Raw genomic sequence first — 16,433 nt, 5'->3', positions numbered from 1 at the left:
GATGGATTCCCCCGGTACTTGGGTGTACTTTCAGTATTTCAGTTCAAGTCTTCTAATTTCAGGAAGTTTTTCTTGATTTATAGTTTTAAGTATTTGCTCTGTTTCATTCCTTCGGTTTTCTTATTTGAGGACTCTTTATTATATGAACTTAAAATCTAAGTGCCTTTATTGTCACTTCTTTCTGATAATTTTCACCTTCATTTCTGATTACAGTTTTTTTTCTTTACATAGTCTGTTTCTCTTAAGCATTATCTGTTGCATACTGGCTCTTAAGATTGCTCTTGGCTAGGTTCCTTTCTGAAATACTTTTTTCCTTTATTTCTAATCCTTTTTTGATTGCTAGGACCTCATTTCTGAGTTTTTCTAATTCTGACTGATAATGTTCTTTCACATTTTCTATCATTTTCTAGGACAGTTTTGATCAGTTTTGTGTGTATGTCTTTTCAGTAGGCTTTCAATAGCATCACTCTGTTTCCTGTTCTCTCATTTCTTATAGCATGGGCTTCAACGCCAGTCCTTTCCTGTCCATTTTTTGATAGATTTTCCTGAACTTTTAAGAGCAAGAAGTGGGTCAGGATAGTCTTTCTAGTTTCACCATTCAAGATCTTTTTCTTCTGTTGTATGTTACAAGATGATTTTTTTTTTTTTTTTTTTAACGGAGGTGGCATTGGCATCCTGTTTTCTGAGGTCTGGCTCTGTTCATTGTAGGACATTGTCCAGGAAGAGGACTTTAGTTCTTTGATTTTGAGTCTAGCTCCATCATACTTTACAGTGTTGGTGTGTGCAAAAGATCCCTTCCATTTGCAACTGTTCTCAAGTTGCCTTTCCAAAGTCTCTAGTCATTCATGATTTGGGAGTTTTCTTGTTCTCAGGGTCTTCAATTACCCCATAACTTCTGCCCTTCCATTGTCTTCTGCATATATGCTGGTACCATATGAGTCCTGTAGCTGGTGATTTAACCAGACCCTGCTTGTATTTGAGAATTTGTTGGAATACTTTGTCTCCCAACCTTGTAGGTGTTGTTTGTTTGCTTGTTTTGGGGACAGGGTCTCTATCACTCAGGCTGGAGTGTAGTGGTATGATCATGGCTCACTGCAGCCTTGACATTCTGGGCTCAAGCCATTTTCTTGCCTCAGCTTCCCGAAGAACTGGGACCACAGGTGCACACCACCACATCTGGCTAATTTTTGATTTTTTTGTAGAGACAGAGTCTCACTGTGTTGCACAGGCTGGTCTCAAATTTCTGGGCTCAAGCAATACTCCCGCCTCAGCCTCCCAAAGTTCTGGGATTACAGGCGTGAGCCATTGTGCCTGGCCCTCTTGTAGGTTTTGTCTGTGGAGTTTGAGTTTGGATATTCTGATGACATTTTTTTGGGTGGGGCAGGGGATGCCAAGAGATGAAAAAAATCATTGACACATCTTATTCGAGAGAAAGATAACGCAGGTTTTGCATTTTAAAAAGAATCCCCCGGCTGCATTGTGGAAAATTGATTCAGGGCATGGAAGAAGACTGGTTAGGCTATTTTAGTAGTCCAGATTAGATGATGGTGCCTTACTCTTAGATAGTGGCGGTGGAGCTGGGAGGTTTGAATCCTGTTTTGGTGACTTGTTTGATTTCAAAGGACTGAAAGAGTGAGTAGACAGGGGGATAGTCTTCCAGGATTGGTCTCTTGCAACTATTTGGATGGTTGTATAGTTTCCTGGCATTAGGAGTATTGACAGGAGAGGAGATGTGGGGATCTTTTTGGTGAGGGTGTTAGGAAGGGAACAAGTATATTAGTTTTAAGCATACTGAGTTTGAAGCCTTAAAATAATCTCTCTTCCAGCCCCTAACATACATATGCACATATTTTAATTGTTTTGGGAGCCTTTTTCTGTCCCTCTGATTATATCTCCTTTTGATACAAAACTTAACATTTACTTTCCTATCTCAGGCTTCATCCTTTTTTTTTTTTTGAGACAGAATCTCACTCTGTTGCCCAGGCTGGAGTACAGTGGCGCACTCTTGGCTCACTGCAACCTCTGCCTCCCAGGTTCAAGCAATTCTTATGCCTCAGCCTGTTGAGTAACTGGGATTACAGGCATGCGCCACCATGCCCAGCTAATTTTGATATTTTTAGTAGAGATGGGGGTTTCACCATGTTGGCCAGGCTGGTCTCGAACTCCTGACTTCAGGTGATCTGCCTGCCTCTGCCTCCAAAGTGCTGGGATTACAGGTGTGAGCCACTGCGCCCGGCCAGCTTAACACATTTTTATCACTCATTATTACTCTCATTTCCACTAGACCAGGTGTTGGCAAACCTTTTTTTTTTTTTTTTTTGCCAAGGCAGGGTCTCACTCTGTTGCCTAGGCTGAAGTGCAATGGCACCATCATGGCTCCCTGCACCCTTGACTTCCTGTGCTTAAGCAGTCCTCCATCTCAGCTCCCCTGAGTAACTGAAACTGTAGTTGCACACATGAGCACAATGAGATGCTACCTCTACAAAAAATGAAAAATCAGCTGAGTGTGCCTGTGCTTAAGTGATCCTCCTGCCTTGGCCTCCAAAAGTGTTGGGATTACAGGCGTGAACCACTGCACCTAGCCTGCTAACTTTTCCTTAAAAGGACAAATAGTAAATATTTTAGCATTTGAGGGCAAAAAGGCAAAAATAAGAGCATGATGTAGGTACTTAATATCATTTATAATGTAACCACTTAAAAAATGTAAAAACCGTTCCTGTTGTGACGTACAAAAACAGCCTGCCAGATTTGATACCCAGGCTATAGTTTGCCGATCCCTGTGCTAGAATGTGAATTCTGTACTTGCTTCCTAGTTGGCAAATGTATTGCCCGATGTATTTTAAATGTATTGAGTAAATTTTTGTTGAATGGGTGAATGACTTATAGATTAGGAGCTTAAGAGACAGTGGACTAAAAAACTTGAGAGTGGTCATGAAACAGTAATTGCAGACATGAGGGTAGATGAGATCACTTGGGAAGAATATAAGGGAGAATATAAGGGAATCCATCTTTTTCTTTAATTTAAACAAAGAGCATAATAAGTCACGACTAACTCAGAGGCACTTATATCATGTATAGTAGTCAGTACCTCTTCTTAACTGACCTAAGTGAGTTTGGCCATTTACACTCATGATTCTTTTGGGTGAATAAGTGGTCTTTAATTATTAGAGATAGGTGAGCGTAATAGATACTTTCGCCTTTGAAGTTTTGCTATTAATGAGTTATATACACAAGTCTTAGAATTCTGCTACATATATAAACACGTATTAGTAAACGGTCACAAAAGTCACACAGTTTGTTTCATGTGTATAGTACTTTTAGACTGGAGATGACCACCTTGTAAGAAAACTTCAGCCCTAAGCAGATACCGTAATGTTCTGACTAGGATTAGGTGATACAGTTCTCTAAGAAGAGATGGAACACAGGATCAAGGGGGTTTCTAGACACAGAAACTTCTCTGAAGTTGAGCTGTAGGGCCTGCCAGATTCTTAGACCCCAAACAAGTAAGAATCAAGTGCCTGCATTTCTAGTCAATTCCTGTATCTTGAATAACAGTTCTACGTTAGCCGTAAAAATCTATTTCCAACTTTCCTTATGTAGATTATCAAACCAGTGTCTATAAATTGAGATGTTCATTTTCGAAGCACTTATTACCTGGGAGCTAACTCCTGTTTAGGTGTATTTAAAATGTTAAATTAATCACCACTTAAGTGTGGTTTCCTAATTTAGTGTGGTTCTTCAGAATTTAACTCACCAATTCTTTCTATACAGAAATACCTGAGTGTGAATTAAGATGGTAGAGCAGAAAATCATATTTTGGAGCAGATATGCTACCTGGGTCTTTTTGTTATGTATCATCTTACAATAATTCATAAATAAGTGTTGCAAATATTGCAATGAAAATATTTTTCTTTTCAGTTATAGGAACAATTGGAGTAAATATTCATTTAGGTAAAATTTTTAACAGTGGTAGAGTTCTAATCTTCCAGTGAATAAAGATAGCTTACAGAGTTATCAAATAACACTTCATTAATGTTGGTATTTGAAGATTGTTCGACATTTGTTGTCATTTTTATGAATTTATGCATAAGACATTCTCTCTATTAATAGTACTAAAGTCACAATATAGAAACATACTAAGTATAGAATTAAATTCAACGCTCTTTCTAGTGTTGAACCTTATCAGGCATAATAGTTTTTATCAGTGTATCATTCCATCACATGAAATGAATATGACTAATTTGAATTTTGTTTGGCAGTTTTGTTTATATTTAATATATGTCTCTATTTAACTGTAAGTTTATATCTAGATTATTTCAGTATACTTAGCAAACTTTATAATTTGAATTTTATGAGATTTTTTTCCTTAAGAAGATCACTGTGGTTTTAGAAAGAGATATCACAAGAATTATTAAATAAAATATAGCGTACTGAATCTGGCAGTATATTAAAAGAATAATATACCGTAACCATATAGCCTTTATTCCAAGAATGTAAGGATGTAACCATGCTTATATGTATAATAAAAGAATCCGTTATATCAGTGTGTGTTGTGGGAAGTCAGGGACCCTGAACAGAGGACTGGCTGAAGCCGTGGCCGAAGAACATAAATTGTGACGATTTCATGGACATTTATTAGTTCCCCAAATTAATACTTTTATAATATCTTACACCTGTCTTTACTGCAATCTCTGAACATAAATTGTGAAGATTTCATGGACACTTATCACTTCCCCAATCAATACCCTTGTGATTTCCTATGCCTGTCTTTACTTTAATCTCTTAATCCCATCATTTTAGTAAGCTGAGGAGGGTGAATGTTGCCTCAGGACCCTGTGATGATTGTGTTAACTGCACAAATTGTTTGTAGAGCATGTGTCTTTGAACAATATGATATCTGGGCACCTTGAAAAAAGAACAGGATAACAGCAATGTTCAGGGAACAAGGGAGATAACCTTAAATTCTGACTGCTGGTGAGCTGGGCAGAACACAGCCGTATTTCTCTTCTTTCAAAAACAAATAGGAGAAATATCGCTGAATTCTTTTTCTCAGCAAGGAACATCCCTGAGAAAGAGAATGCGCCCCTGAGAGTAGGCCTCTAAAATGGCCGCTTTGGGGGCTGGCTGTCTTGTACGGTTGAAGACAAAGGGATGAAATAAGCCCCAGTCTCCTGAAGTGTTCCCAGGCTTATTAGGATGAGGAAATTCCCGCCTAATAAATTTTGGTCAGACTGGTTGTCTGCTGTCAAACCCTGTCTCCTGATAAGATGTTATCAATGACAATGTATGCCTGAATCTTCATTAGCAATTTTAATTTTGCCCCGTCCTGTGGTCCTGTAATCCTGTGATCTCACCCTGCCTCCATTTGCTTTGTGATATTTTGTTATTACCTTGTGAAGCATGTGATCTCTGTGATCCACACCCTATTCGTGCACTCCCTCCCCTTTTGAAAATCGCTAATAAAAACTTGCTGGTTTTACGGCTCAGGGGGCATCACAGAACCTGCTGACATGTGATGTCTCTCCCGGACACCCAGCTTTAAAATTTCTCTCTCGTACTCTTACCCTTTCTCAGACCAGCTGACACTTAGGGAAATAGAAAAGAACCCACGTTGAATATCAGGGGTGGGATTTTCCCCAGTAAGTATGTTAGAGGGGAGATATATATTATTTCAGTGTTTCCCCATAAGGCATGCCTCTTAATAAACTCAGAAGGATATCTTACCTTTTGATACAAAACATCTATCTCAAACTTATTTTTATTTTCATGTTTTTAAGGCCATGCCAATGAATTTACTTTTTAAAAATATGAATCATTAGAGATACAATTCATTGATTGAAGGCATCAGAAACCATCTATGGCTGACTTAAGCAAAACCATAGTTTACTGGAAGAATGTAAGGTAGTTCATAAGGTGCGTAGAGAAATGGAAGAACTGGGAATTGAGCAAGTCAGGGATACAGGCATTATTTACTACCTTGTCCAAAATTCTTCCTTTGGAATTTAATGTGCCTTTTTTTCCCTTTCTCCTTAAGATTCAGAGTTATAGAAGAGATAATTCTGTTAGTGTAGTTGAGTCTTGTGACCTATTTAAGCTAGGAAAGAGTGAGCCACTTAGGTCTCATTAAGACTTCAGGATGGGAAGGATATAATTCCCCAAAGATGACTGGGTACAATTAGGGCAGGAAAATGGGTCCTAGGCAGCCAAGTCCCACCTTCTACAAAATTAACCAACAGATAGATATCCAGTAAAATACAGAATTTGGCTTTTTAACAAATTGTAGCTCATCATTTAAAGTATAAGATGTGTTAGTCATTGAGATATTATACATTTCTTCTTTCTTTCTTATTTATTTATTTTTTGAGACAGTGTCTTGCTCTGTCACCCAAGCTAAAGTGCAGTGGCATGATCTCAGCTTACTTCAACCTCTGTCTCCCAAGTTCAAGCGATTCTTGAGCTTCAGCCTTCAGGAGTAGCTGGGACTACAGGGGCATGCTACTGCACCCAGCTAATTTTGATATTTTTAGTAGAGATGGGGTTTTGCCATGTTGGCCCTGGTCTCGAACTCCTGGCCCCAAGTGATCCTCCAGCCTCCTAAGGTGCTGGGATTACAGGTGTGAGCCACTGCACCCAGCCAAGATTAAATTACTTCTAACTCAAATATCTTGAGTTTTTTTTTTTTTTTTGGGGAGGGGGAGATGCAGTCTTGCTCTGTCTCCCAGGCCTGGAGTGCACTGGCGCCACCTTGGCTTGCTGCAACCTCTGCCTCCCAGGTTCAAGCAATTCTCCTGCCTCAGCCTCCCAAGTAGCTGGGATTACAGGTGTCTCATTTTTTTGTGTTTTTAGTAGAGACTGGGTTTTAGCTTGTTGGCCAGGCTGGTTTTGAACTCCTGACCTCAAGTGATTTGCCCGCCTTGGCCTCCCAGAGTGCTAGGATTATAGGCGTGAGCCACTGCGCCCAGTTGAGATCTTTATATACTAGCAGTATCCATATTTTGATACATCTGTAATCTTTTTCTTTTCTAGACAATGCGAAGACATAGAAATGAAGTGACAGTGGAACTGCGGAAGGTAAGGTTGATTTACATTTAAATAAAAGTAATTAGATTTTTCTGATGTTAAAATTCTGTGTATCTTGAATAATGAAAATACTGTGGCAAATTCGTGGTCATCCCTAAAATCACACATCACTGGATACTTTATCATGGTACTTATTTGTAATAACTTTCATTTACTGAGGGTAGTAAGCCCTGTGTGAAGCACTTTACGATCACTGAAATTTCATAACATCTGATGAAGTTAGATACTTTTTCTTTGACATCCTCTTTCTGTAGGCTTCATCTCCCTTTCCCTGTGTAAAAGTTATACATACTTGTTTAAGATGCTTTAGATAAATAAATAAAAGTAGAAAAACCTTGTATTTTCGTAACTGAAAGCAACTGTTATTAAAATTTATTATATTTTCTTCCATTACTTTTGGAGGATCTTAGAGTTACCTTCATCAGATTGTGTTTTCTTTTTTCTTTTTCTTTTTCTTTTTTTTTTTTTTTTTGAGACGGAGTCTCGCTCTGTCGCCCAGGCTGGAGTGCAGTGGCCGGATCTCAGCTCACTGCAAGCTCCGCCTCCCGGGTTCACGCCATTCTCCTGCCTCAGCCTCCCGAGTAGCTGGGACTACAGGCGCCCGCCACCTCGCCCGGCTAGATTTTTGTATTTTTTTTAGTAGAGATGGGGTTTCACCGTGGCCGGGCGCGGTGGCTCAAGCCTGTAATCCCAGCACTTTGGGAGGCCAAGACGGGCGGATCACGAGGTCAGGAGATCTTTTTCTTTTTTTGAGACAGCGTTTCACTCTGTGCAGGTTGGAGTGAAGTGGTGTGATCTTGGCTCACTGCGAGCTTGACCTCCCAGGTTCAAGTGGTCCTCGCACCTCAGCCGGCTGAGTATCTATGAATAAAGGCACACCACCACACCCAGCTAATTTTGTTTATTTTTTGTAGCGACTAGGTCTCACTGTGTTGCCTAGGCTGACCTTGAATTCCTGGACTCAAACAATTCTCCTTCTCCTGGGATTACAGGCATGAACTATCATGCCTGGCCCAAATTTTGTATTCATGTGAACACATTTTATTTGAAACATATTTAAATTGCTAATCAAGAAAATAATAGTGAATTCTCTTTCTATACACGTATCTTTTTTTTTTTTTTGAGGCAGGGTCTTGCTTTGTTGGCCAGGCTGAAGTGCAGTGGTGCAATCTTGGCTCACTGCAACCTCTGCCTCCCAATTCATGCCGTTCTCCTGCCTCAGCCTCCCGAGTAGCTGGGACTACAGGCACCTGCCACCTTGTCCAGCTAATTTGTTGTATTTTTAGTAAAGACTGGGTTTCACCATATTAGCCAGAATGGTCTCGATCTCCTGACCTCGTGATCTGCCCGCCTCAGCCTCCCAAAGTGCTGGGATTACAGGCGTGAGCCACTGCACCTGGCCTATACACATATCTTTTAAAAAATAAATTAAAAACTTATTTCACATCTTTGATTTTTGTCTTAGGTTAGACTTTTCCTCATCTAATTCACTCCTAAAACTCCTTCCTATATTAAATTACCATCTTGGGCTGGGTGCGGTGGTTCACGCCATCATTCCAACACTTTGGGAGGCTGAGGCAGACAGATCACCTGAGGTCAAGAGTTCAAGACCAGCCTGGCCAACGTGGTGAATCCCTATCTCTACTAAAAATACAAAAATTAGTTGGGTGTGGTGGCATGCACCTATAGTTACAGCTACTCAGGAGGCTGAGGCTGAAGAATTGCTTGAACCTTGGAGGCAGAGGCTGCAGTGAGCCAAGATCGTGCTACTGCACTCCAGCCTAGGTGACAGAGCAAGACTCTGTCTCAAAAAAAAAAAAAAAAATCAAATAAAAAAAAATTACCATCTTGAAACTTTTCAGTTGTAGGGAGAAGGAAGGAGGTCTTGATTCTGAAAGTACACATTCTCTTAGAGTCACTAGAAATAGACTTGTGCATTTATTATTTAATAATTATTTTAAATACATGCTTTGCTTCATACACTGGCTAGGTAGCTCTTCAAATCTGTAAAGTTTTAAAACAGTTTTGCCAGAAGCCCATTTTAACTACATTTATAAGGTCTTCATCAGAAATGCGTTTAGTTATTCAACCAAGCATTACCATTTGAGCAATTGTCTCATGGAGATGAACACTAGATAAATAATCACATAACCAAATATATCCTTACAAATTCTGAATGATGCCATGGAGGAAAAATAGCCATGAAAGTTAACAGAGTGAGGTTTTTTAAAAATTGGACATTCAAAGGTGATTTGTCTGAAGAAATAACATTTAAGCTGAAACCTGTAGGATAAATTAGAATTAGCTTATTTTTTCTAAATGTTTAATAAATAACCATATTTTGAATTTTTGCCAATCAGTGTCATGCTTATTGGTATAGTATATAGTTCCTGACATCCATTCTCCTGTACCCTTTCCCCATCCCCTTTTTAAAATTAAATTTTGAAAATACTAAGAGTTGTATTATGTACTTACTAAATTTCAAAAAGTTCAGTAGAATATTTTCTATGTAATTAGCCCAGTAGCTCCAAAATTAGAAAATTAACAAGGAAGATCATTGTTTTATTTCATTCATCAATGGATTAAAAGCTAATATGATAGAGACAGAATTATTTTATGTCTATTATCTATTAATGTAATCATCGATCATTTTGTATATTAATAAACATTAACATAAGCTTAAAAAATACTTGCTAATTCCAGTTCCCTGTCAACTCCTTTATGAACACAACAATACCTTGGTAATCATATTTGCAAGTTCTTTCAGATCTTTGGGTCATTTAGACCAGAGAGATGAGTTAAGCTTTAGCTTAATAAAGTAAGGTGAGTTTTTCCCAGTCTTAACACTTTAAACTTTTTTTCTTTTTCACATTTTGTTGACATACAACATACATACAAAAAGTCCACACATTGTAAGTATCCAGCTTGATGAATATTTATAATGTGAACACATGTGTGTAACCACCAGCTCCTGGATCAAAAAAGAGAATACCCCAGGGCCTCTTTCTAGGCATTAGTTATCCCCAAAGGTAACCATTATTCTGATTTCTAACAGATTTTTTTGCATATTTAGAACTTTATATAGGTAGAATAGTGTGTGTCCTTTTTTTGTCTGGATTTTCATTCACTGAATGAAGATAACTTTAATAGATGCAATAGAAGTAAAATTGGAATTAAGCAATTAGTATTTATTGCCATCTGTTAACATTATACCGTCTGCCCCCAGATACGGGCCCTTACTTTTCCTTAACTTTTTGTGCTTGCAATTCCACTTTAAAACTTTTGTATTAGTTCTAATATTCAGAAGCCTCCTCTAGTTTAATCATTTTAGCCCCTCTAATGTGCTTATAAATCTGTGCTACTAATTTATATTTATATTTGGTTACTTGATCCTCCTGTTGTTGTGCCGCCTTCTCTAATTTATAGAACTGAAAATTCCTGCTTATCACAGCGTATCTTTTTAAATATTCACCTTAGTTGCCTTAGAGCAACTAAGGCGTGAGCCACTGCACCCGGCCTGAAGTTTTAAGACAACTTAGTTGCCTTAGAGCTTGTGCCCTTTCTTGTTTTCTGGATAACATTATTTCCTTTCCAGTTACTATGGTTCCATTTCTGAAAATACTTGTAGTAGGACCAAAAATGAAATTAACTAAAGAAATCTCAAGCAATTTCTTATTTCAAATTTAATAATTCCCCAAGAAAGCAGTAGAAAGCAAACTTTTCCTGAAACAACGCCTAAAGTTTATTCAGACAAAACTTAGTTGATTTTGATGTGATTTTACAGAGATGTGGAGAGCTCTTCAAGAGAAGATTCCTCCACTCTTTATGGTCAGAGTATCTGTCCCTGATTCCAGGCCTTGCTCTCTCTCTTGCTCCATTGAGGAGAGAATCACATTGTTTTTATTTAGTGACATTGAGATTCTTGAAAACAAAAGAGAGCTAGTCCCCAGAGTTTCATTGAGAAATTGAACTAGAGGATATCATCGTCAATTATAACTCATTTTACTCCAAGGATATTTGAATATTTCATTTTCCCTTAGATTGTAAACTTCCAAAGTGCAGGTAATAACCACATTCACTATCCATCTACATCCCTCCACCCCAGCCTCCCAAATAACTCCTAAGTCTCTTCCTTAACCCATCTCAAAATGCCTAATCAAATTGTGTCTGTGTAGTTGATACTCATTAAGTGCTAATATTCAAGAATTAAATTTAATTATGATCTCTAAAAATATGCACTTATATTTAAGTCATGTATTGAAGTTTTTTTGTTGTTTTTTTTTTGAGACGGAGTCTTGCTCTGTCACCTAGGCTGGAATGCAGTGGCACAATCTCGGCTCACTGCAAACTCTGCCTCCTGGGTTCACGCCATTCTCCTGCCTCAGCCTCCCGAGTAGCTGGGACTACACTTGCCCACCACCATGCCCGGCTAATTTTTTTTTTTTGTATTTTTCAGTAGAGACGGGGTTTCACCATGTCAGCCAGAATGGTCTCGATCTCCTGACCTCGTGATCCACCCGCCTCGGCCTCCCAAAGTACTGGGATTACAGGCGTGAGGCGCCGCACCTAGCCTGAAGTTTTAAGACAAATACTTTAGATATAGGCTGTGCTACTCAAAAGTCCTGATCTCTGTGACAAGTTAGGGAGCTTGTGCCAAAATGTAAAAGAAGGCACTGCTTCCTTCAAGAGAGTCCTTCTGACAGAAGTAAATGGAAAGATATCCCATGTTCATGGATTTGGAAGAATTCGTATTATTAAAATATCAGTACTACCCAAAGCGAGGTACAGATTCAGTATGATCTCTATCAACCTCTAATGTCATTTTTTCACAGAAATAGAAAAAAATACCTCTAAAATTTGTATGAAACCACAGAAGACCCCAAATAGCCAAAGCAATCTTAATGAACCCAAAGCATCACACTGATATGAAAATCTACTGCAAAGCTATAGTAATCAAAACAGCATGATAGTGACATAAAAACACACACACACACAACAGTGGAACAGAACAGAGAGCCCAGAAATAAATGCACACATTTGTAGTTGGTTGATTTTTGACAAAGGTGCCAAGAACATGCAACAGGAAAGGACAGTCTTTTCAATAAATGATCTTGGGAAAACTGGCTATCTACATGCAGAAGAATGAGACCAGGCCCTTATTTCACACCATACAGAAAAATCAACTCAAAATAGATTAAAATGTAAACATAAGATGTGAAACTGTAAAACTACTAGAAGAAAACACGGGGAAAATCTCCATAATATTGGTCTGGGCAATGTTTTCCTGAATATGACCCCAAAAACACAGACAACAAAACAAAAGCAGACAGATGCAGTTATATCAAATTTAAAAGGTTCTGCACAGCAAAAGAGACTATTAATAAAGAGAGAACCTATAGAAAATATTTGCAAACCATACATCTGATAAGGGGTTAATATTATATAAGGAATTCAACTCAATAGCAGGAAGACTAACCAATGAAAAAATGGGCAAAGGTTGGGCATGGGAGGCCAAGGCAGGCGGATCACAATGTCAGGAAATTGAGACCATCCTGGCTAACACGGTGAAACCCCATCTTTACCAAAAATACAAAAAACTAGCCAGGTGTGGTGGCACTTGACTAGTCCCAGTTACTCAGGAGGCTGAGGCAGGAGAATTGCTTGAACCTGGGAGGCGGAGGCTGCAGTGAGCCAAGATCACGCCACTGCACTCCAGCCTGGGCGACAGAGCAAGACTCCATCTCAAAAAAAAGGGCAAAAGACCAGAATAAACATTCTCAAAACATAGAAATGGCTAATAGGTATACTAAAAATTGTTCAACATTACTAATAATCAGAGAAATAAAATTAAAACTACTGTGAGATTTCATCTTCACACCTGTTGATAACCGTTATCAAAAAGATGAAAGATAACACATGCTGGTGAGGATGTAGAGAAAAGGAAACTCTTGTACACTCTTGGTCAGAATGTAAGTTAGTACAGCCATTATAGAAAAGCAGTATGGGAAAGTTCCTAAAAATAGAACTACCTTGTGATAAAGCAGTCCCACTACTGTGTATATATCCAAAGGAAAAATGAAACCTGTATGTTGAAGAGATATCTGCACTACCATGTTTATTGTATCACAATACCCAAGATAAGGAATCAACCTAAATGTCCACCAGTAGACAAACAGAAAAAGAAAATGTGATATATGTACATAGTGGAATACTTTTCAGCCTTTAAAAGAAAGAAACCCTTCTTTTACAACAACATGGACGAACTTGGAGGACATTACATTACCAGAAATAGGTCAGGCAAACAAGGCAAATATCACATGCTCTCACTTACACATAGAGTCTAAAAAAAGCTAGACTCATAGAAGTAGAGAGTAGGATGGTGGTTACCAGGGGCTGGGGCCAGGGGTGGGAGGCACAGGGATTTGGGGAGATACTGATCAAAGTATCTGGGTAGCTGGGACCACAGGTGCTCAACACTATGCTCAGCTAATTTTTTGTATTTTTGGTAGAGATGGGGTTTTGCCATGTGCCCAGGCTGGTCTTAAACTCCTGAGCTCAAACAATCTGCCCGCCTTAACTTCCCAAAGTTCTGGAATTACAGACATGAGCCACCGCACTCAGCTGTGTTTATTAACTCATAGCCATTCCACAGCATATACATACTTCAAAGCATCATGTTTTACTCAATAAATATATAGAATTTTTGTCAACTTTTAAAAAATAATGTGTTTAAAGTAGGTCTTTCTGTCTAAATAACTGAACTAAACAGTGTGCTTAGTTTCACAATTGATTTACATTCTGGCACAAGCTCCCCTCCCAACCTTTTTTGGTTACTTTAGACGCTTATCACCCTGAAGGTAAAAGCTCCCTTATCTTGTAGCAGAACTGTAACAAATAGTTTGAGAATTATTAACCAGTGTAAGGATCACACTTCAAATAACAGGTATTGATCTATCAAAATTGAGGATGACAGATGACATCTGTTTATTAATATGTTCTGTTTACCTGGCCTCTGACTCCTTTTGTGTGAATTGTTTTTTCTCTTACCTCGTTCTCTTTCTTCCCAATTTAGTGAGGCTTTTATGCATCAACACTTAAACACATCTGTACCTCCTTTTTTTTTTTTTAATCACATTGTAGACAGAGTTATGTAGGAATTAAGTAACTTGCATAGTCACAAGCTAATAAATGGCAGAGCTCTTAACCATTATGCTATAATGCCTCTCAAAATACATGTGTGTTGGTTGAATAATGCTTCGTGGGTTGAGAATAAGCTCAAAACCTGTTACTTGTATTTTCAACTTTCGGCACATTATATTAAACTTTTTTTTTTTTTTTTTTTTGAGACGGAGTCTCATGCTGTTGCCCAGGCTGGAGTGCAGTGGCGGGATCTCGGCTCACTGCAAGCTCCACCTCCCAGGTTCACGCCATTCTCCTGCCTCAGCCTCTTGAGTAGCTCGGACTACAGGCACCCGCCACCACACCCAGCTAATTTTTTTGTATTTTTAGTAGAGACGGGGTTTCACCGTGTCAGCCAGGATGGTCTTGATTTCCTGACATTGTGGTCTGCCCGCCTCGGCCTCCCAAAGTGCTGGGATTACAGGCGTGAGCCACTGCGCCCGGCCAAGTCCCTTATTTTCGTTAGATTTGGAGGTGAGGCAGGTTTAAGATCCTACATAAAGAAAAAATCCACCCAAGTGCCCCACTTGGTTGATAAGATCTAGTACTCGTTTTAGTTAATTGTTTGAAATATATTTTTAAAAATACTCTAAATTCCCCCATATCAACAAGCCAGAGAAGAAAAATACGATCATATCAGTTACTCATTTCTGGTAAAAGGAATAGAAAGGAATTGCCTCATCTTGATAAAGAGCACCACAAAAACCTCACAGCTAACATCATACTTAATGGTGAAAGACTAAATGCTTTCCCTTGAGATTCAGAAGCAAGGTGATGATGTCTATCATAACTGCTCTTACTCAGTATAATGCTGGAAGTTCTAGCCATTACCGTATAAGGCAAGAAAAAGAAATGAAAGGTATGTAGTTTGTAAAGGAAGAACTAAAACTATCCCTATTTGCAGATAATGTGATTATCTGTGTAGAACATCCCAAGGAATCTATCAGAAAGCTCCTGGAACTAACAGGTGAGTTTAGCAAGATCACAGAATAAAGAAATCAGTCGCATTTATGTATGCTGAACATGCAGAAACCAAAATAAAAAAATACAATTTTTAGACAATTCAAAGAAAATAAAATACTTCCATATACATTAACAAACATGTACAGGATTTATACAGTGAATATTACAAAATACTGATGAAAGACATGAAACAAGACATAAAGAAATGGAGAGACGTATACTGTGTTCATGGATTGGAAGCCTCAACATAATAATGACATTGATGCTCCCTAAATTGATCTCCCTAAATTGATCCTATTGAAATTCAACCAAGATATTTTGTGGATGTAGACAAAACATTTAAAAATATGTATGGAAAAACACAGTCTCTAGAATAGCTAAAACTTAACAAAGAAGAAAAAGAGGAAATTACTTCACCTAATATGAAAGGTTATAGTATATAGCTATAGTAATCAATACTGTGTGTTATTGGTAGAAGGAAAGACATAGACAATGGAACAGAAAATATAACACAGAAATATGCCTGCACAAATACATCCAGTTGATTTATAGCAAAGTTACAAAACCAATTCAATGGAAGGAAGGATAGCTTTTTCAAAAATGTTGAGCCTAAACTTCACACCTTATGCAAAAATACAAAATGGATTATAGACTTAAATGTAAAGCACAAAACTATAAAACTTTTAGGAAAAAACGTAGAGAATTTTCCGGATCTGGAGAGAGGCAAAGAGTTAAATTTGACCACAAAAGACTAATCCATAAAAGAACAATTGATAAATTGGACCTGATTAAATTAAAAATTTTGCTGTGTGAGAGCCCATATGAAAAGATAGAAAAGACAAGCTAGATATTGGAAGAAAATATCTGTTAAACCACATATCCAGTAAAAGACTAGTATCTAGTGCGTATAATGAACTCTCAAAACTCAGCAGTAAGAGCCAGGTGCAGTGGCATACACGTGTATTCCCAGCTACTCAGGAGGCTGGGGCAGAAACAACACTTGAGCCCAGGAGTTGGAGGCTGCAGTATGCTATGATCTTGCCTATGGACAGCCACTGCACTCTAGCCTGGGCAACATAGTGAGACCTCTGACTCTTACACACACACACACTCTCTCTCTCTCTCTCTTAATAGTAAGAAAAACCAAAACAATCTAATTTAAAAAGATGTGAAGAGTCATTTCATTCAAAGGAGGACATACATTAAATAAG

General features: G+C 38.3%; 1 protein-coding gene across 1 annotated transcript in view; it reads left to right on the top strand.

Moving 5' to 3' along the window:
- The window catches only part of KPNA3 (karyopherin subunit alpha 3), a 96,259-nt gene that overhangs the window by 39,316 nt on the left and 40,510 nt on the right, over positions 1 to 16,433 (top strand). Inside the window, exon 2 of the mRNA XM_015121088.3 lies at positions 7,027 to 7,071. Coding sequence (XP_014976574.1) covers positions 7,027 to 7,071 — 45 coding nt within the window. The remainder of the gene's footprint in view (positions 1 to 7,026; positions 7,072 to 16,433) is intronic.

The sequence above is a fragment of the Macaca mulatta genome, chromosome 17, assembly GCF_049350105.2.
Source record: "Macaca mulatta isolate MMU2019108-1 chromosome 17, T2T-MMU8v2.0, whole genome shotgun sequence".
NCBI classification, from domain to species: Eukaryota; Metazoa; Chordata; class Mammalia; order Primates; family Cercopithecidae; genus Macaca; species Macaca mulatta.
Note: the sequence above shows the minus strand (reverse complement) of the source record. Positions and strands in the feature narration are given on the sequence as shown.